This window comes from Dermacentor silvarum, chromosome 9 (genome assembly GCF_013339745.2).
Source record: "Dermacentor silvarum isolate Dsil-2018 chromosome 9, BIME_Dsil_1.4, whole genome shotgun sequence".
In the NCBI taxonomy this organism is placed as follows: domain Eukaryota; kingdom Metazoa; phylum Arthropoda; class Arachnida; order Ixodida; family Ixodidae; genus Dermacentor; species Dermacentor silvarum.
In genome coordinates, this window is record NC_051162.1 from 102508899 (window position 1) to 102523973 (window position 15075).

Below are 15075 nucleotides of genomic sequence, written 5' to 3' on the forward strand. Positions count from 1 at the left end.
ATAGGTATTTTACCACGAAACGCGACGGGGCTTAGACAATGCGTTTAACCCCCAGCCGCACCACCTTCATAAACAGATATCAACTAGACTCGCTACTGAAGAAAGTCTCTTTATCGAAAACTGATTGCTCACGCATTTCTGAGAACGTTTGGTCCAACCAGTATTAAACGAAAAACAGCAATATTTGCTGCCCATTCTATTGCGCCAGCTATCGTGTCACTATATCGTATTATAAGTGAACCTGCAATTTCTTGTGTGTTTACAAGCTAAGGCTAAAACTTACGTTTCGGATAATTTCAAAAATTTGGGAATATCTGAGAAACATCTCGCCACTGGGACTCACCCGACGCACCCAACAAATAGAACACGCTGATTCTTTAATAAACTAAAAGGCTAAATTGACAAAGGGGAGAAGCTACAGAGTTATGCAGGATAAATTACTAATTAGAAAATTGTCAACTCACGGGTTATGGCGTGAGTGAGGTGACTTTAGTTTCCTGGTGAGAGCAAGGCATATTTGCTTTTTTTGTGCTAGGAATATTTTTCATTAGTTACAGAAATGCGTTGATTGTGTAATCACCTTTTCAAACAGTTCGTCAAAATGTTTCTCTACAATTGTATTGTAATGAGCATTGCCAAGTTTCGTCATGTATGCGTTGGTGTACACTGAATCGTAGGTGATATGAGCATACAAAGATACACCTTTGCCGATGCGTTGTCCTCTCATGGTTGCTGCAACATAGAGAACAATAGCCAAGGTTGACGGGCAAATTCAGAAAACATTAGCACAGAGCGCACACCATGATTCGTAAGTTTGCAGGTATCCAAACGTAAAACTCAGTATGTGCTCGCGTTGGATGTATCATCATTTTGGCCGGAAAGAGGGAAATACGGCCATGGGTTTGCCTGAAGCACTATTAAAATGTTAGTCAGGTAAGTGCACGGTGTTGCCGGTTACTGGAACAGAGCTATGTAATCTTTGGCGAACCGACACAGCACACGGACCAAAAGGCGTGCCGTCATTTTGTAAGTGAACTAATGCCTAGCAGTGCTGTGAAACCGCTACTTCGTAGATCGTTATTGGTGTAATGGGAGCGCCCTTATTGATACAGCAAAGAACGCCAAAGGAGACAAAGTCGAGCACCCCGAAACCGATCCCATCAGGTTCTACCTGCGGCTCTTAACGTTCGGAAAAGAACAAAAGAAATGGTTTGAAGTAGTTCGGTTGCTCTTCGGATCTGTTCAGTGGAGTACAAAAGACATTTCCCAAATTCTTCTAGTCATTTAGCTACCAAGCCCTAGCTGTACTCGTTCGAGGTTTTCGTCCCAATATCAGCTAATTCAATCCGTACTTGTCAAGGCCACAACTGTTATTAAGAGTTGTGGCCTTGACAAGTATATCTCATCGATCAGTTGACCTTCAACTTCCTTGACCGAAAACCGTGTCGTCGAAGCGAAATCGTACACGATGACAACTCGGTGTTCTAATTTACTTACTACGTCAACCTGACACTGTGGCTTACCCTGTATGCAAATGCTCACGCAACAATTTTGATGGTGTGCGGGTCACCGTCGTCATCGTTTTCTATCAGTAAGCAAGCAACGCTTGTGCGACAATTATGATGGTGCGCGGGTGAAGCAACGATCACGCAACAATGTTGATGGTGCGCGGGTCACAGTCATCACCGTAGACAGAGTTAATTCAGGCACTCGAACCCATGACCTCCAGCGGGAGTCCAACCCTCGAGCTTATGTGGGAGTCGAACACACCGCCTTTGGCGTTAAGGCGAAGTTAGTTAAGACACAGTTAATTATTACAGAATGCACTCGACCCCACGACCTTTGGTGTTAATTAGGGTGCGGTTAATTAAGTCATAGTTAATGAAGATAGCATTTATTATGGAACTCAAGCTCGCTACCTTTGGTCGGAAAAAACAAGTATTAAGAAGTAACAACGCATTGGAATAAGAATGTCAAGTAATTTATTGAATCCTTCTTGAGTGCGCAGGCTTTTACCTTTACCCTTTTTTTTGCATATGCTAAAGTGACTGCCAATTGTTGCTTGCAAACCCGCCGGGGCGGCTCATTAAGCTAAGGCGTTGCGCTGCTTAGCATGAGGTCGCGGGTTCAAATCCCGGCTGCGGCGGTCGCATTTCGATGGAGGCGAAATGCAAAAACGCACGTGTGCTTGTGTTGTAGTGAACGTTAAGAACCCCACGTGGTCAAAATTGATCCTGATCCCTTCACTACGGCGTTCTCAATTATCAGAACTGGTTTTGGCACGTAAAACCCCAGAAAGAAGAAGAATTGTTGCTTGGCGGTGATAAGCTGCATTCATCAACACATTTTTTCGCCATGCATTTAACATGTTTTTGATGATTTCTGTTCACTTTGCTTCGATCAGTTCTGATAATATTGCTCCAGTCTTACATAAATGCTCAGGCAAAATTTTTTTTATAGATGATGAGTTTATAGATGCCTTACAATAACATTTTCGGTTAATATAGGAGGACAACCAAATGGAATATATATTTTTAGAAACGGCATTTATTCAGCAATAGCTTTCTGGAAATAATGTGCAGAAATGTGTCCCACTTTTGGGGGGAAAGATTTTAGGCGTTGAAGGGCTAAGAAGGCTTCGTAGCTTTGCCTGCATACGATAACTGCCCGCTAACGTGGATATGCTATAGGGCACGCTGAAATGGTTTCAAGATTGGTTCAGTTGAAGTACAGTGTTGTTAAACAAATAGCTTCCGAAAACATGGATGCCAGAAGCGGCGCGGACAAAGCTCTGGTGCAGAAACGGCATTTGAGAACGCAGCTTTCAATTCGGCTGTGGCAGTCAAGCGCTACAAATCAATGACCAAAGATATAGGCCGAAATTGTTACTTGTTTTACCGTAGCGTTGAGGGTAACACGTTTGGCAAACATTGTAGTAGGGAATACTACGTCTCCTCCTTAACCTTCATCCAAGAAATAAAAAATAATAAAGATGAAAGTAATCATTTCCATCCTATAGAATACGTTGTACCTGTCTTCGCTGAATCACACCTTGTATTCTGTAAACCAAGAAAGATCAGACTGTCACATTATACTGACCTTAAACAATTTTCTTGCGATAGCAGTAAGCTTTCAAGCTCACACACTGCGTCAAAGCCCACACTTTCAAAGCTTACTGTATCCTCGTATATTCGCGAAGTCTTTTCTAAAATATATCACTGACATTGAAATGCGCTTAACGTTGATTTCGACCACTACAGTACTGCTTGTATCGTCTTGCGAAATATCTGACAATGGCCAAAACACGCACTCTGTCCACCATAAAACACAGCGCATAAACTGCGAATCTCCAATTTCCAGTGATATCCCAGCGGTCGGCGTGTGCGACGCTCAAATCCCTACGGTAAATTGTCACAACCGAATTATATTTATCTCCAGCAGCAGCGACGGGCAATGTTTTGCTTTGTTTGTCTTACAACGAAGGTTATGCTGATGGTGTGATTAATCGGGGGAGGGGGGGGGGGCGGATAACAATATGAACGACGGTGACCTGACGATCGCGTAGCGGAAACGGCGAAAGGACGGACACAGCGAAACTTCTTTTGTGCACACTGCACACTGTGGTGTAGCGTTGTCCTTGAGCCAGAATTCATTCAGAAACTTTCCCAGAATTCATTTCTTGGCTTCAAATGAAAGAATATGCGAAACTTACCGGTGTCTGCTATCACCCTATCGTTTCGTTGTGTTCTAGTTTGCCCTAAATAAACGTAACATTGTTTGTCTGCGCTGAAACTTTGTACAGTTAGCAGTCGTCAAGCTACAAAATCCTGTCTACTACGGAAAGAATACGGAATACTTTCCGGTGTCTGCTGCTTCCCTGTTGTTTGTTTTCTCTTTATGTGGCGCCATAAGTGAACATAACATTGCTTCTCTGACCGGAAATTGTTTCGAATTAGCGGTCCTCGGCTATCCCGATAGCAAACTCCAAGTAAACGGAAGGCATGCACTTCTATCTACCAGCCTGGTTGAAATTGACGTATATTTCACCGTGGTTTATGGCCTGCAGCACTATGAGGACTCTCGGTCACTAAACGTGAAAAACAACAGCGATCGACAGCGGTTGACGTCGAAGAAAGGCAAGGTCTTTTGGGGCGCACTTGTATACTGTGTTGTTTGTTGTTTAGACAGCCTTACCATTGGATCGACCTACATTTATAGATGATACTATCATCGGGATCGGCCATTACTTTTTGTTCAGTAAAGCCACACTTCCGGTTCGAGGTTTATTATCCCGCATTATTAACGAATGCATCTTCGTTTGATTTCGACCTTTTAGCTATTATTAAGCACTATTATTCTTCCCTACCTCTACGTAACTTGGTGGGTCATTTTTGTTCCAATCTTCATTGTGATGTGTTTTTTTTTTTTTTTTTTTTTTTTTTTTTTTTACAGCGTAAGCTGTTAGGGCTCATTCCAATAGAGGTTTCGGGTCGCGATGATGCCACCGCGGCCGCCCCGTAGCCGCTATCGCATGCGAAAAAAAAGTTGGCTCTCCGCCAGGATCAAACCCAGGCCCGCGGCGTGGGAGGCGGATACTCTACCACTGAGCCACGCAAGCGCTTGCTATCTGACAGCGGGAAAACGTACTATAAACTCGCCCTATGCAGGCGCGCAGGCGCAGACGACGAGATGCGATTCAGGCGCGAAACGCAAAAAACGCGGTCACAAGCCTCCGCCGGTATGGTGGCTCCATCTGGTTAAGGTGCCGGCAAACGCTACATTTCAGACACTGTAAATTTTGCTGCCGCCTTAACTAGATGGCGCTAACATACCGACGGACGCTCGGGATCACGTTGATTGCGCTAGATTGGGCGCGTTGCAATGGGAGCGAATGCGACAGCCGTAGTTGCATTTTCGGCCGCTTGGCTGGGCCGAACAGCGCTAGCCATCGGCGATGGAACGTGTCGGCTTGCACGTGCGACGGCGTCCCAAGCGCGTTCCTGACGCATTCACTCAAATTACTAGGTAGTACTGTCGAAACGCTCGTCTAGCTTACGCTGTGACTGTGCTGCATGTGCCGCGCAGGCCTGGCATTTTTTTTTTTTGCCCTACGCACGCTCTAACTCCTCAAATCACCTTAATTAGATGAAAGTGGTCAGAAATTGGCGGCTAGACAGGCATGTCCCACAGCGCAATCCGGTCTGAAAAACTGGAATGCGAGGCTCGCGAAGCAGTGCAAGATCCTGGAGGCGCAGATCTACACATGATTCAAGTAGAATAGGGAGTGGCACCATTCACTGGCGAGATTGCATTGCGGCTGTTTTATAGCGCAGCTCTTACACACCACCCATTCCTGCGGCGAGCGTCGGCGTTGTTCCTCGTAACCGAGTGAACGAACACAACGAAGGATGAAAAGGCACGAGGAGAGCAGCGGCAGATGAAAGACGGCGATACCGAAGATAACGCGAGGAGGAAAACGCAGGAGGAAGGTATGGCGAAAGCGTGTGAAGAAACGCATAGTGCCGTGGAAGACCGGCTTTGCGGCGACGATGGCGCCAGAGTAGCGCGTCGTTTATATGGAAACAAAGCGCTGCATGAGTGGAGACCTGTCTGGGGCGGCTGCTGTGAATCGCGCCCATGCGTCACCTACGCGCCGCCTCTCGTTATCTCCCGATTAGCGAGGCATTCGCGCCGTACTTCGCTCCGTTCGCAACGTGCCGCACGAGACAGATTGTCCGCGCCAGTTAATATATCGCGGAATGAAAACACCTTTGCTGCTGCGCTCAAATTTCTCATTAGGGAGTATCGTAATCGTCGGGGATTTTTTTTTCTACTGCTGATGACAACTGGTCGGACTGCCGCCAAAATGAGACGCCACTCAGAACAGCAACAGACGCGTGGTCCACGTTTCGATACCGTTCCGCTCGAATACAAACAACGAACTAGCTGATGCTCTCACGATAATCTGGCAACGGAGCACAATGCACCTTGCGCAGTAGGAACTCACCAAAGCACAGCAATGCTCGCAATTACTCAGATGCGGCATACGACTTAGCAAGGTTTGCAAAGATGGGTTTGTGAGTTGGTTTCACATGCCTGGATAGATTCCTAAGTTGTCCTAATACTAATTTCTGGACAACCTGCGAGTTGGTTGTCCTCTACCGACGAATGAGTCGAATCAACACAATAAGCAAGACAATGCAGAATATGGAAACGAAGAGGTTGCAATGATCTACTGGATGCAGTGGGAGACTTAGAACAACTGTATAGTTTGTCACTTCGGCGGAAGGCGTTAGATTGTGTAGTACGCTTGGTAACGTAATGGGTGCATGAAAATGCTTCAGGCACTATTACAGCAGAAACATTTCTAAACACCCGTCAAGATTTTGTTACCGTAAGTCGTGTACACGTGCTCTGCAACCTGAGCGATGACGGTGTACAAAGAAGTATATTGTGCTGCATTTTGACTTTCAACTACAGCAAATTGTTTTTATGGAGTCAAAAGTGTTCTAAATAGTGTATTTTCAACGTCAGTCTTAGCTAACTGGCCTTTCTCTTGCCCCCCAAAGCTGATCTTTCTGTTTAGGCAGATGGTACTTTGCTAAGGCAATGAAGTGTTCCGAGAAAAATAAGGTAATACTTAAGATGGCACTGATCTTACAACACGTTTCTTAAAGGAGAGTGGTATGTATTTTCTGTCTCAGAAACCTCCTAATTCGCAATTCACAAGAAGACGTGTTAAAGCTTATTTGCTCACAATTGACTACATCCCTATCCGGATTGCTGTGAATTATCGCTTTCCTGGTAATTACACTTGATAGATCGCATTCATTAAATGCTCACATATCGTCCCTTGAGGAGCGGGTTAAGCATTCCTTGAATGCCCTTAGAAGCACAACATGTGTCAAATTGGGTTGCAGGCCTGAGTCACGGATGGGACTACGTGTCGCACTTATTCTTCAAGACACTTCCTGCTGCTCGTTTGGTATACATTGCTACCTTAATTTCGCGAATGCGTATTGGTCAAAATATTAGCCAGAAATTCGAGATATGTCTTGTAGTGCCTCATCGAAAGCTTAGCACTGTTTTTTGAGCTGAAGCAACTGAAGCAGGCTTTTAGCGCACACGAAATGCATGGCATTTTCTCCGTTTCCTATCGCGACACAATATTCAGCTAAAAAAAGCAAGCTGATGTACAGGTGTGGACATATCTTTCAGTTGTGGTGAGCTTTACAGAATTCATATCCGCAATAATACCATATTCTTCTTTCCGGCGTAAATCATTTTCCTTGGCATCTAAAAAGATCATCAGAAGTGTTCCCACTTCCAGATACAAAGTAAAAGGTCCTGGAGTCATCCAATGCGGGAAATGTTTCTACGGCTCTTTCTTGCTTATGAGGCTCTTACAGAGTGGCACGTTTGTTTTCACAGATACAGCAAAGACGAACGTTAGTTAGACAGCTGCTTTTTAGAACTCGGCATAAGAATTGGAAGAAAAGTGACCATCAGCCTAATAAAATTTCATCTACACCGCAGAGCTAGCGCGTACCACACAACATCCTACATTTATGGTTGTAAATTCACACAGTTGAATTTAGGCAATCTACTGTGCCTCAAGAGAAACTCTGTAGACACTCAAGAATTGTCATCTTCTTGGTGAACGCTTTGCGTTCTCCTATAATATTGAGGAAATATTTACCCGCGCCTCTTGGTATAGTCACCATATCCGTTTGCAATGGACCCCAAGCCACACTGGAATAACTGGTAATGAACTAACATAGAATGGTTCTTGCAGCTTATACAATTAATTACCTTTCACATAGACAATGCGCTACATCCTACGACGAAGCAGAACTTGAGGGACTGATGCACAAAATATTGAAGTCTCCGTGTTTCAATGTGCGGACGAGATTTTCTGTCTTGTATAACCTGGATCATTTGTTACACTTTTCACCAAACACTAACAAAGAACGACAACTAGACACACTCATGCATCATCTGCGTCTCGAAGTGGTGTTCGCCCGCCGGGTCCTTTATATACCAGATTTGGAAAATGTCCATTTCAGACTCCGTACATTCTGACACTTCTGTGGAACACTACCTCACCGAATGAGCGCAATTTCACCAGCGACAAACTGCATTTCGTCATGGCAGGGAAGTTGTTTTGCCTCCCTTACCTATAAAGAAACTGCTGGAACCGTGGTACTGTCTCTACTAAGAAACAGAAGCTGTAAATTTCTTACGCAATCTTAAAGCGATAGCTTTAAGGGCCCACTTACGCGGAAAATTCGGCGTTGACCATGCATTGACCATCAGTGATTTTTTTCTACCAATCATAGCACAGCGCGAGCCATGTTTCTACCAATCAAAGAGTGGTGCGGGACGTCTGCTCCGGTCGGTTCCTTGCAGCACCCCAGATGGCACTAAACTCCGCGGATACGCGGCTGCGGCGATGCCGGCCTTGCGGGGAAAAAATAAAAAAAGAAGCTGTAAGCTCGCTTTCGTGCAAAACGTTTGCTGCAAGCGCTTCCCGGTAAAGATTACGGTGGCATAGGCTGCAGTTGCTGGTAAGTGTGAGAAGCAGTTGAGTACCCTTTAATACTATTGCGTTATACTCCTAAAGACGAAGCTTAAGCGTCTCCCCATTTTTTCATCAGGTTTCAATGTCGTATTTCCTGCGCAAGCCACATTCTGCACGCTTCACTGCAAACCAAACTATTTCAGCCTAAATCGAGACTAGTCGTTCTTGTTGCATGCGATGCGCAGACTGTGCATTTCACATGATAAATGTGCAGTTTTGCAACTTTGTCAACACTTTAGTCTACAGCGGGTTTCTTTTAGACCAGGTGAGGTGAAAAAAATTTTGCTATTTCTATTTATTTTCTATTCACACTGTTCTCACTGTTATTGTTTATGCTTGATAAATTTGCAAACAGAGGTCTATGAAATCTCTTGTACGGCCACTAAGTATCCTGAAGAGTTAACGCGGAAATTCACCTGCTTCAGTTTCGGGAAATCACGTGCATTTCAGCATTTTTGATATCATGACCGGTGTAAATAGAGCATGAATTTTTTTCACTCGAATTTATTCATTTGCGCCATCTGCAATTCAGGGACCGCTGATTCAAACAATAAAGCAAGCAGAGCATGAAACACACCACTGATAAATTGCAGTAAGGAATAGCTTTCGCGTTTTCCGCAGATTCTTCGAAAACCCAAAGTTGACAGCATCATCTTGTTTCCCGTATACATTATTTTTTGCATCATTTACTGAACTGACTATATAATTCACGAAGGTTGAGTGTTGGGCTGAGTAGGGTTGCATAACCGATGCCCCCAAGCTTGAACAAATAGAGTTTAAAAAAACTGAATTGTCGCGCTGTATTTGGTATTATTCATAGCCACTTTTGTAGTGCTCATGTAAAAATTCAGAAAATATTTTATTGGTATAAGTTTGACAGTAGCAAAGTGCTACCACTTTTTTTTTTTTTTTGCTGGTAGAGATTTTCAATGTAGAGCAAACAACCGCACGCACTACAAATAGTTGAAGAACACACTACTAAACAGGTGGGTTTTAGAAATTATAAACGCAGTAAACATTCCAGAATAGTTTCCGTACCATATTAATATTGAAATAATTTTACAATATGTATTGCGGGATTACCCAGTCACGAATCTCATGCTGAAAACCAACATATGCTTGATTATTCCTCCAGTAAACGCCCAGCGTCAAGTGCATAGCATATAGTCTTGAGGCAGCAGCAGCCTCAGCTACGCTCAGCCGATGTGTTAACTGCGCTGCTAGTCTGGCTCGGTATTTTGCTGGGAAACATTTATGCCCGCCTTGCTGCCACAGAAGACGCCCCCAAGCCAATTTCAGAATACTCTAATCGGCAGCTCTCCTCCGTGCTAAAAACACGCTGCACGCAGCAGACCAGCTGGCATGCTGAAGCAGGGACACGGACCGGCATAACCGCGTGGCCACTTCACTTCCACCCCCTTGCCCCTGCAGGAGTGAAGAGCACTCAAGGTTGATAGAAGCGGATGAAACGCACCCGGCTTCGAGAACTGGTAGTGTACAGTGACGGTGGATGTGTGGAGCGCTCATAACTACCGGATGTGCGTTACGTATTGGTTACGTGTTAGGAAGACTGTGTCAAGGCTTCATTCTGTCGATGATGACGTGGACGTCATTCGTGGTGACGTGCAAGGTGAAAGTTTGGCCGTCTCGGTGGATGACAGAGTAAGGTCGGGTGTAAAGTGATTGGAAAGGCCGACGAGCGCTGTCATCGCGGATATACGAGTGTATATATTCATGCCCTTAGAGACAAAGGGCGTGGGTTTGGACTGATGCATTGCTGGCAATAGACGGAGAGTGGCCATGGTAAGTCGGAGCCAGGCGACGACATAGGTGGGATCTGATTCGGTATTATAGGCTGAGGTTTTGCCACTGTTTAAGAAGGGCGAGGCGATATGGTGAAGAAATGTAGGGTCAGGGTCATTGTCAATCATTGTTTCATGAACGAGGGACGGAACTCGCTTTACCTGAAGCGAAAAGTCACATTTAAGTAGTTTCTCGAGTTCAGTGTCTGTTCTCTAAGCCTCGGTGAAATACATTATTGGTCACCGGCGAAGAGTTCAGGGCGGGGACACAGTGTGCGTGCGCTGGTACCTACAGTATCCATCCCACTCATATCCTGGATGTCGGTGGTAAACTGGGCTATGAACGATGACTGGTTCTATTGGACTGGATAGACTATATCGCGGCGTCGGGAGATGGCGAAGGTGAGAGGTTTATGGTCTGTATGGATAGTGCAGTTCTCTGCTTTGAAGATGTGCCGAAAGTGCTGAGCTGCCTCGTAGAGTTCGAGAAGCTGCCTATAATAAGCTGACCAGTTCGTCAGAGCAGGGGCCGTACTGACGGAGCTGACGGTGAAAATGTGCAACTTGTAGGTTGAGAGTTTCTTAGAGAAGAACGCTAACGGATTCCAAGGGCTGTCCAAGGCACCAACGGCAGGGCGAGAAGTATCTGTGAAGAGTCCCGAGTGAGCATGATGAGAAACCACAGAGTGCCGTCAAACAAAGAAGCTTTGCAGTCCTCGACACCTTGCCTTAAAACTAGTGTTCAGGCGACGGATTACCTACTTCGCAGACCGGCCAGGCCGTTGTGAAGTGGAGCCTGCTAGACAGTTGCTTTAGGCACGAAGCTGATGTTGAAGATTCAGAGTAAACGGCGAATGCCATTAGGTGTAAGATGCTGAGTATAGTCTTGTAGGACTATGACGCGGTGAGGCGAAGGTTGAGTTCCTTCTGCTAAGATAGCCCTAACAGCTACCAGACAAGACGCCTTCGACCTCTTCATTTCGAGGCCAAGAATGGGGGATGCACAGCAGTAGAAGTAGTACCTCGCTGGGCGATGCGGTGACATGGCGGAAACTCCGCCATAGCTACGTGGCAGTGGTGGCAACAACACTCGCCACAGTACTAGACGTGCTTTTTCCTACAAGTTCACCTCTATTTTTGTATAATACTATAAAAAACAAAGCGAAACTTACCATGTTGAGCAGCCTTCGTTAAATTCACAATCCAAGCAAGCTCCAGGATGGCGAGGACGCAAGAACGCTACCCGAAACCATTTCATCGCGAAAATTTCATACAGTCGTACGAAGCCGTCTGTGATCGACATGTTAGAAATTACTTATATACATTTTGAATATGGCACAGCCATGAGAAGTGCAAAAATGTCGCGGGTTGTTATTTTCGTGAAGTTCGTGCACTTTCGCTATTCAATTTAGCAAGACTATTGAAAGTCAAAAACAGCTAGTGCCACGAAGCCTCAATAAAAAACAAGGAAGAAGAAAAGCAACCAGAAGAATATGCTATGATGTCAGACATTTATGGCCGTGTTCAAGAAAAAGTCACAGGCCTGCGCGGCACACGCAGCACATTCACAGCGTAAGATGGTGGAACGGCTCAAGAGTAGCTCCAATTTGGGCACCACGCACAACAGGGTTTTCGCGGCAGTCTGTTCGCCTCGTTTTGACGAGAACAATTTGAACTGTCCGCCCGGCGTCAACGGCGAGCTGCGGCTTGTAATGCTCTCTGCGCAGCAGTCTGCTGAGCCCGATCAAGCCTTACAACTGCAACTTACATGTCGGGCACGCCGCATTTGACCTTAACTAGATGGCGCCACTACACTGGTGGAGGTTCGGCAGCTCGGGAGTGCGTTGATTGCGCACCTCGTCATAATCGCATATAGTCGTCTGCGCCTGCACGCGCTGCGTTTGCAAGCACCTTACCTAGATGGCGCCACCATACTGGCGGAGGCTTCAGTCGTCTGCTCCTGCGCGCTTGCCTTATACGGCATTTCCGCTGGCCGAAAGCAAGCGCTTGCGTAGCTCAGTGGTAGAGTATCTGGCTAGAGTACCTGGGGTTTGATCCCGGTGGAGAACTGGTACTTTTTTCGCATTTCCAGCGATAGCGGTTACGGGGCGGCAGCGGCGGACACCAACGCGAACCGAAACAGCTATTGGAATGAGCCATACCAGCTTACGCTGTAAAAGCTCTTATGCTAGAATTTTTGCTAAGAGCAATTTCTAGGTAATCCTGATGTTGTACATAATATTATCGCAGGCAGCTGCGCAGTGGCCTGCATCAGTTATGAATAAAAGCCATTCCGAATTCGGCTTTAATTATTTCCTTCAGAACGTTCCTTATAGCAGGACCTTCAACTTTCGTTGCCAAGGTGGGTTTCTTTTGGCGACATTTATTTTATATTAGAGGAAAATGTAATGTTACTTATGTACGGTTAATGATACCACGCTCATTTTCTTTCTAGCACCCATAGCAATAAATAAGTGAAACGTGTTTTAGTAAAATAGCCACTGTTATCAGGGACAGTACCAGACATAGATGCATCTATATTCTGGGACCAAGTTTCAGATACCTCCATTTCTAACTTCGTTTGTGTACGCGCATCCCAAACATTTGAAAAATGGTGCAAGTTAACGTCTGCGAAACAATAACGCACATGACCAGTGTCTTAACACAGAAGCTTGCACAAGAGAACCAGTGGGCAGGTTACTCGTTCCTTCGTGCAAACTTGCGTTGCCAGGCGTTTGCCGTGCGCAACATTGTTTTCTCAACTGTAAGTTGGGACGGGAATAATGCAAATGCGCTCGTGTAATTCAATTAAGTTCACGTTGATGAAGCGCAGGAGGTGAAAATTATTTTGGAGATCTTCAATATGGTTTGCCTCATAATCAGATCTCATTATTTGCCTACTTCAGCTGTTATGAGGATGTCAGTCTGTCTGTATGCCTGTCTCCCTCTATCTATCTATCTATCGAGCCACTTACGTCGACCCAGCGGCCCAAGATGTCTATCTGCTTAGACCGATAAGCATTTGCTCGTGGTCGTGATGCCTTCATCGTCGTCATTCTAGCTTCGAGATCGCACTCTCGTCATTCCGTCGCCGTCACACCTTATACCCTGACCCAGTGGCCAAAGTTGTATAACAGCTCGGGTCACTAGGTGTGGCCTGGTGGTCGTGATGCCTTCGTGATCGTTGCATAATCGTCATTCCAGTTTTTCCATACGTCTTTCGACGTGCCATCCTCGTGACGCGATCGTCATCATACAGTCTTCATGCATTCGTTGTCACATTGCAATCGTCGTCGTTCGTCATTCCAGCTTCGTGACCTGACTCTTGTCAGACTGTCGTCATGCCTACTACTCCTACCCAGCGGTTCATGTTATTCTAATCGCTTGGACCAAAAAAATGTGTTCGTGGCCATGATGCCATCTGTCGTCGGTTCATCATCGTCATTCCAGCGTTGCCATCCGACTCTCGTCATGCCGTCCTCATCACGGAATCGTTGTTACGCAGTCGTCGCCATGCCGTCATGATCACGCTATCGTTTTCTCATAGTTATCGCTCCACTAATGTCATCCCCTTGTCGTCATTCCGCCCTTGTCATACCGCCTTCATCGTTCCGTCGACATTAATCTTTCTTAGACATTCTATGATAATCATACTGTCGTCATTCAATCGTGATTATGCCGCCCTTGCCATGCTGTCAATGTCAGACAGTCGCTATCATGCGCCCCTTGTCAGGGCTTCGTTGTCATACTGTCTTGATCATACCATCGTCGTCACTTCAGCTTCATCTTCGATTCGTCGTGATGTCGTCGTAACGCCATCCTCGTGTACAGGTGTCATGATACAGGCATCAGTCGCATCATTGTCATCATCCACTTGTCATCCTCCCCTTGTCCTCCAGCCATTGTCGTGCCATCCTCGTCATTGCATCGTCGTCATACAGTTGTCGCCTTACATTCGCTGTCATAGCGCCGTAGGGATGTCATCAAGGTCGTTCCATCGTCGTCAGTGTAACATCCATGTCCTACTCTCGTAATTCCGCCTTTGTTAGTCATCGCCATCACACAGTCGTCCTCAAACCATTTTCTTCAAGGCATCGCTGTCACACCGCTACTCTAGCTACACTCGTGTAACCAGTGTAGGTTAAACAAAAAAATAGCCCTATTGACTTGAAGAAGCGACAAATTTAAACCGTAAGGCGATTTATTACAGCTGGCCTTTTAATAGTAATTCCAGATCGAGCGAGTCTCATTCATTTTGTTTGCACGCGCAGGGTTTTGCGAGGCAGCAGCGAGGCAAATGGAGTGTATATGCGTGTGATCGTCTTGAGGCGTGCGTGCGCGTGTACTTGAGTTTGTGCATGCGCGCTTATTTGTGTCTGCATTTGAATCTGCGTGCGCACGAGTGCGTGTATGTGTCTGCTAGCATACGCACGTTTGTTTATGCGTACATTTCAGTGTTCGTGCGTGCGGACATTTTTGTGCGTGTATACAGGTGTGCGCGCGTGTAAATGTATGGGCTTGAACATGTGTGTTATTTGTGCGTCTCCGTGTGTGTGTGTGTGTGTGTGTGAGCGAGCGAGCGAGCGAGCGAGCGAGTATTTTCTTGATTGTACCTACTCTCGGCGAGAAGTGGGATATAGATTTTATTTGAACCTATATTTATATCATCCACGAGGCAAGAACAAATGACAC

The 15075-nt window shown here is 45.8% G+C and overlaps 1 protein-coding gene across 2 annotated transcripts in view; it reads right to left on the reverse strand.

Moving 5' to 3' along the window:
* The window catches only part of LOC125940130 (uncharacterized), a 51372-nt gene extending 39701 nt beyond the window's left edge, over positions 1-11671 (reverse strand). Inside the window, exons 1-2 of one of the 2 annotated variants that reach the window (XM_049655842.1) lie at positions 11556-11671; positions 581-732 (exon numbers count right to left, since the gene is read on the reverse strand). In XM_049655842.1, the coding sequence (XP_049511799.1) occupies positions 581-727 (147 nt within the window). In that variant the 5' untranslated portion in view covers positions 728-732; positions 11556-11671. The remainder of the gene's footprint in view (positions 1-580; positions 733-11555) is intronic. The other variant, XM_049655843.1, reaches the window with a different exon arrangement.
* Between the last annotated feature and the right edge of the window lie 3404 nt (positions 11672-15075).